The sequence below is a fragment of the Erythranthe guttata genome, chromosome 5, assembly GCF_056151865.1.
Source record: "Erythranthe guttata isolate IM_541 chromosome 5, IM_541, whole genome shotgun sequence".
Lineage (NCBI taxonomy): Eukaryota > Viridiplantae > Streptophyta > Magnoliopsida > Lamiales > Phrymaceae > Erythranthe > Erythranthe guttata.
In genome coordinates, this window is record NC_142537.1 from 17,227,666 (window position 1) to 17,234,269 (window position 6,604).

General features: G+C 29.8%; 1 protein-coding gene across 1 annotated transcript; it reads left to right on the forward strand.

The window, feature by feature from the left end:
* Positions 1-3,045: 3,045 nt before the first annotated feature.
* LOC105967270 (abscisic acid 8'-hydroxylase CYP707A2) lies at positions 3,046-5,574 on the forward strand. Its single transcript, XM_012991872.2, has 7 exons — positions 3,046-3,341; positions 3,450-3,768; positions 3,927-4,313; positions 4,447-4,609; positions 4,737-4,843; positions 4,935-5,053; positions 5,198-5,574. Exons 1-7 carry the CDS (start codon positions 3,139-3,141, stop codon positions 5,289-5,291), a joined length of 1,392 nt encoding a protein of 463 aa, XP_012847326.2. The 5' UTR covers positions 3,046-3,138; the 3' UTR covers positions 5,292-5,574.
* The last annotated feature ends 1,030 nt before the right edge of the window (positions 5,575-6,604 follow it).

Consider the following 6,604-nt stretch of genomic DNA (forward strand, 5'->3'; position numbering starts at 1 on the left):
TGTGTGCATACGACTATTTATTTATTATTTTCTTTTTATTTTATTATTTTTAGTTTTTGATAAATAAAGTTGTTTTTATTTCTGGACCTATATTACGTAACCTAAGTTGTCTTGGTCCGAATAGTTTGTTACATAGCTTTTAATGTTTAAAGCACACATCTGCATTTCTTCCCTTTTTGGTGATGCATGCTTCACTTCTATATTCATTATTGATATAAAGTTTGATTCGAGCTCGATTAATTAATTAATTAATTAAAAAAGTTTGATAAATTATGTATGTAAAAGTAAAAAAATTCATACATATTTGATGCGATTAAAACTTGTTTGAATTTAATAAGTTAAGTAATTTTATCGAATCTAAAGTTAGACAAAAGTCTATCCAAAGTTAAATATTCTATTTGTTCCATAATAACTGTTTATTTTTTAAAATAACTTTGTTCCATATATTTTAAATTTGCATTTCTATTGTTTTAACCTTATTAATCAAACTCTTAGTATTAACTATCTCTTATCACGCTATTAAATATTTAATAAGAACTTTGAAAAGTGTACAACATATATATAAGAAATTAAATAATTTGGGACAAATATTTTAATGTGATGTGATAAAATATTCAATTTATTTGAATATCGAAAGACTTTCTTAAAGCATATTTTGTGCATAAATTTTGACTAGCACAAAAACTTTGAAGTCTTATAAATTGAGGTGTACAATTTAAGATAAAGTTATTAATGTATGATTAATTTCAAATATTACTTAAGAAATAGCAATTTATCTTGAAATTGCTTCAAATTCAGTTATCATTTTGCACACATAATTTCGACTTTTAATATTTTATTTTTCACATTATTCAAATTTCAAATATAAATAAATTTTTTTCAAAAAGAAAATATTTTTGTATTTATTTTTTCAAGAAAAGGGGAAATGTATTTGTTGAACAAAAAATAATGTAGACCATGAGAACTTGGACTTAAAATAGTTTTGACATTTGAAATTTTTATTTAGGATTTTTCTCACAAATATTCCGAGTCGTGCAAGAGATGATCTAGTAGTTGTCGAAAATGAGTTTGTGTCAATTGATCTAAATTCGAATTTCCTTGCCAAAGGTCGCTGGATTGAGTTTGTCACACATGGTTATCCTAGTGTGTTTTAGCTATTGTACAAGATTTTACGGATTGCACTTATACGGTTGACTGATGGTCCTTCATTATAAAAAATAGGGTAAATTACAACCACCCCCGAGGTACGGTCAATTTACAAAAAACTACTCTTGTTTGGATAATTACATATATATCCCCTTAATTATGATTTTTTTTTACACCTCTACCCTTATGGTGTCAAATTCAACATAATCATCTAAATTTCGTGGAATGTGCTCTAGTTTGTACTCGTTTTGTGTAAAAATACAGTTTCTGATGCACCGCAATCTGATATATACAATTCAAAAAATACATATTATGAACATCTTGCTTCAAAATATGAAGTTCGAATGGGATAAAATGGGTATAAAAGTGATAATATTTCATATAATCTCGAAAATTCGACTAAATTTGAAACCGCAAGGGTGGACGTGTAAAAAAGTTTATAATTAAGGGGTGGTTGTAATTACCCAAACATGAGGGGTTTTTCGTAATTTGATCATAGCTCAGGGGTGGTTGTAATTTACCCTAAAAAATTAAATAAAAATACTTAAATACTTGGAAAAAAAAATGTTTGTTTTTAATTGGTGAAATACTTCAATTTTGGGAAAACCCCAGTTCATCAACAACTCAAAGTCAAATTAATTTATTTTCAATGTCAACTTTGAAATTGTAAATCTTCCCAAAGTGCAAAGAAGAAAATTCCATAAGCAATTTGCAATCACAAATATCCACGTGTCTTGTATATAGGAGTACATATGTGTGTACAATAGATAGTTGAATATTAATTTTAAAATACAATATTGCAAATTTTCAAAAGACAATTTTCTCAACCCTAAATTTATTAGACATATAAAATCGATTGACTTTTAGTTACATACTTTTTTTTTCTCTTTTTTTTATTCTTAAGATTAAGAATATATATATTTTGATATACATTTATTAAACATATGCAAAATAAAAAAGAAATAAATACATGCAAGTTGGAAAAAAAAAATATAATTACCATATCGAATATAAAATTAAATAAAAACAAAAGTTCAAAAAGTGATGATGTACGAGGGCAAAATACATCCCCTCATTACCTTTTCCAACATTAATTAATTAATAAATAAATAAATTAATTAACTAATTAATTAATTTTTTTGTCTTGGCAAAAAAAGGGGTTGTTTCCTCGCACCTCTTTCCTTAGTCTTGAATTCTTGATCCCTCGACTTGACCGGTCATGGTCAAACTAATGCTCCCCCTTTTCTTGGCTCAACTCAACTGACACGTGTCCTTCTTCTATTCTATAGATATTTGATTCACAAAAACTGCGCTCTACTTTTTTTTCCCAACTTCCCACAAAATAATATTTTTTAACAATAATAAGAGACCAACTCTGAATTTTCTTACACGTCCATATTTATGGCTTCAAATTAAATAGAATATTTTCGATTCCGTAAAATGTTCTTAAATTTGTACTTGTTTTGTGCAAAAATGCAGTTTCTGATGCACCATAATATGATATTTACAAGCCAAGAGACACATCTTATGATCATCTTGTTTTAAAAAGTGGAGCTCGAATGGTACAAACTGGAGAATGTTTCACATAATCTAGAAGATTCTACAATATTTAGTACCGTAAAGGTGAACGTGTAAAAATATTCATAATTGAGGGACGGTTGTAACCCAAACATGAGGGATTTTTTCGTAATTTGGACTTATTTCAGAGAGTGACAGTAATTTATTCTAATAATAATAATAATAATAATAATAATAATAATAATAATAATAATAATAATAAATTGAGAAAAAAAAAAGAGCTGGAGGGAGATTCCATGGGGGTAGTATTGAAGCTATTTAATTGAAAAAAAAAAGGCCAGTCTTGTTGGCTATATATATACCTCTCTTTAACTCCATTTTCATTCATATCCAACAACAACAAGAAAGAAGCAAAGTTACTCAATTCTCTCTCTAACTTAAAACAATAAAAGATAGAAAAGAAAAAAAATCATCATGGAATTCATTTCCTTGTGTTGTTTCTTGATATCATCCTTAATCTTCTCAATATTTGTCCTAAACAAAATCCTCAAACTATTATCCTTTGGCAATGTCAAATTGCCACTCCCTCCGGGCACAATGGGTTGGCCTTACATCGGCGAAACTTTCCAACTCTACTCCCAAAACCCCAACACTTTCTTCGCCTCCAAAATCAAGAAGTAAGCCTCCCGAAAAAAAAAAATCGAATCTTTTCTACCTAGTCTTGATCAAAATTGATCATAAAATAATGGGTTCGTCTTAATTTATCGCTTTTTTTGGTTGTGTAGGTACGGTTCGATATTCAAGACACACGTATTGGGGTGCAACTGTGTGATGATTTCAAGCCCGGAAGCGGCAAAGTTGGTATTGGTCACAAAATCTGATCTTTTCAAGCCTACATTCCCGGCTAGCAAAGAAAGAATGTTAGGCAAGCAAGCTATTTTCTTCCACCAAGGCGACTACCATTCGAAGCTCAGAAAGCTCGTCCTTCGATCTTTCATGCCCGAATCCATCAAAAACATCGTACCCCAAATCGAATCCTTAGCCGTCAAATCCCTCGAATCTTGGGAAGGCCAATTGATCACCACTTTTCAAGAAATGAAAACCGTAAGTCTTCTTCTTTTTCCTTCTCACCAAAACCTCAAATAAAAAAGAAAAAAAACAGAGTAAAAAACAGAGGAAAAAACAGAGGAAAACAGAGTAAAAAACAGAGCATCCCCCGTTTTTTTTCAATTCTTGCTGATGAATTCTTGATTTAATTGCAGTATGCATTCAATGTGGCACTACTTTCTATATTTGGAAAGGATGAAGTGTTGTACAGAGAAGATCTTAAAGAGTGTTACTACAGCCTCGAGAAGGGGTACAATTCGATGCCGATCAATTTCCCGGGCACACTTTTCCACAAGGCAATGAAAGCTAGGAAAGAATTATCGAAAATCTTGGCGAAAATTCTGTCGCTCCGGAGACAAATGAAGATGAACCACACCGATTTACTAGGTTCATTCATGGGAGATTCCGAAGGTTTAACCGACGAACAAATTGCCGATAATATAATCGGCGTAATATTCGCGGCCCGTGATACTACAGCTAGTGTACTAACTTGGATTGTCAAGTACCTTGCGGAAAATCCATCTGTTCTTCAAGCTGTTACTGTAAGATTTCTTTATAAGTTATAACTCTTTTTTTCTTTTTTCTTTAATTTTTAATTGTGTATAAAAAATGGAAATATATATATATTTTTTTATTTTTAAATATTAAATGTGTGAAAAATTAATTATTATGTAGGAAGAGCAAGAGGAGTTGAAAAAGAATAAGGAAGAAAATGGTTTGAATTGGGCAGACACAAAAAAGATGCCAATTACAACTAGGGTTATTCAAGAAACACTTAGGGCTGCTTCGATTTTATCGTTTACATTTAGAGAAGCTGTTGAAGATGTCGAATTTAACGGTGAGTTTTATTTTAATTATTAATTATATATATAATCGAGTATTCGTTTTATTCGCACGTAATAACACACACATCCATGTTGGTGCGTGCAAAAATTGAATTTTTATTTATTTTTGTTTATTAATAGGGTATCTAATTCCAAAAGGATGGAAAGTATTGCCACTTTTCAGAAACATTCACCACAGCCCAGATAATTTCACTGACCCTGAGAAATTTGATCCTTCAAGATTTGAGGTAAATAAATATTCATCTATTAATATATTTTTTTTAATTTAGTAAAAATAAAATGAAGCTAATTTATTTATTTAATTTCTTGATGTGACAGGTGGCTCCAAAGCCCAATACATTTATGCCATTTGGCAGTGGGATCCACTCTTGTCCAGGGAATGAGTTGGCCAAGCTGGAGATCTTGGTTCTTGTACACCATCTCACCACTAAATACAGGTAAAATTAATATTGAATAATTCTTTTTTTTTTTTCTTTTTAATTTATCTATAGTAGAAAAAAAAAATATATATATATATATATAATATGTGATATGATTTATTCTAATGATAAGGTTTGTTTGGGTTGATTTAATCTTTGCAGGTGGAGTATGATGGGCCCACAAAATGGTATTCAATATGCACCCTTTGCTCTTCCCCAGAATGGACTTCCCATTACACTCTCTCTCAAAAGATAGTAAATTTAGAGAGAGAGAGAGAGAGAGAGAGAGAGAGAGAGACTGTACATATAAAGAGTTGCAATTCACAGCATAAAGAAGAAGAAAGAATAGGACTCAATGTAATAGTAGTACATGGTTACGTAATATTCAATTTTAAGTTTAATTTTTTTTGGGGTTTTTTTTTTGTTTTACTTGATTTCGGTATTTTCGACATGTAAAAAAGTCCGTAAGGCAGTTATTATAATAATAATAATAATAATGTCTTCGAGTTTTGATCAAAAAATATTGATTCATCCTTAAATTCTTGTTAGTACATATTCATATTTGTGTGTGAAGATTAACGAGATATATATGCAGTCCCGACAACGTAACCGTAGTTTGTGAACCGCTAACCGCAGGTTCATGGATCAATCAAACCCTAACCATGGTTAGGTTAAGCATGTTGAAATGGACTAAATTACAAAAAAAAATTGAGATATGTATATAAAAAAAAATGAATTTTATGGCATGCAATGAGTTGTCAACTGCTTCGGTCTAACAAATTGCTTTAATGTTATCTGTTTATTATACATTGAAAATTACAGTTTTTTTTTTTATTTATTTTTTTATTGTTACGTATATAATAATGTATCCATCACTCATGCATCACAAGTGACGTGGCCGGGTCACCAAATATAGTTCGAAAGGTTATGGAGTTGACCTAGAATATGGAGGATTTATATATGGAGTAAAATAAATAAATAACATATTTATCAAATGAAGAGAATAATTTATTTATAGTTCTTTCTTTGGGTGTAAATTTCATGAGTTTTTAATATAATAAATATTTTTTTTTTGGCCAAAATAAATAAATAAAAATAATATTCATGAGTTTTCAGACAAGGACGTGTCAAATGCTGGCATATAATGATATAAATGACAGTCACATGTAATGCTAAAATTATATGGCAATTTTATTTTCCGGAAAATAAATAAATAAATTATTAGCATTTTTCGAAAGTCAACCACCGTAAGATATTTGTTAAAAAAAGTCAAGACAATAGAATAAATGCAATCAAATTTAGGTGTAAGTAAACCACGTAAGACGAAGCAAAATTTTCTACAACCAATTACCGGCCTTTAATTATTGTCCCACCTCTCTTGCTTTAGGTCGAAACTCAAAATTTATTCGATCAATCGATATAGTTAGGAGTGTATGTCGGAACGGAATTTTGAATTTCTATCAGCACCGATTCGAAAAGTTTTAATTTTGGAACAACTTCTTTTTTTTCGATATTTTGCAAATTTTTTGGATTAGAATTGAAATTATATAAAAAATACTTAGAATTTCA

Bases quoted from the DNA above. Each gene is read 5' to 3' on its own strand.
- LOC105967270 (XM_012991872.2), top strand. From the start codon at position 3,139: ATGGAATTCATTTCCTTGTGTTGTTTCTTGATATCATCCTTAATCTTC. The intron at 4,314-4,446 runs GTAAGATTTCTT...ATTATTATGTAG, and splicing joins CTGTTCTTCAAGCTGTTACT to GAAGAGCAAGAGGAGTTGAA. The intron at 4,844-4,934 runs GTAAATAAATAT...TTGATGTGACAG, and splicing joins TTGATCCTTCAAGATTTGAG to GTGGCTCCAAAGCCCAATAC.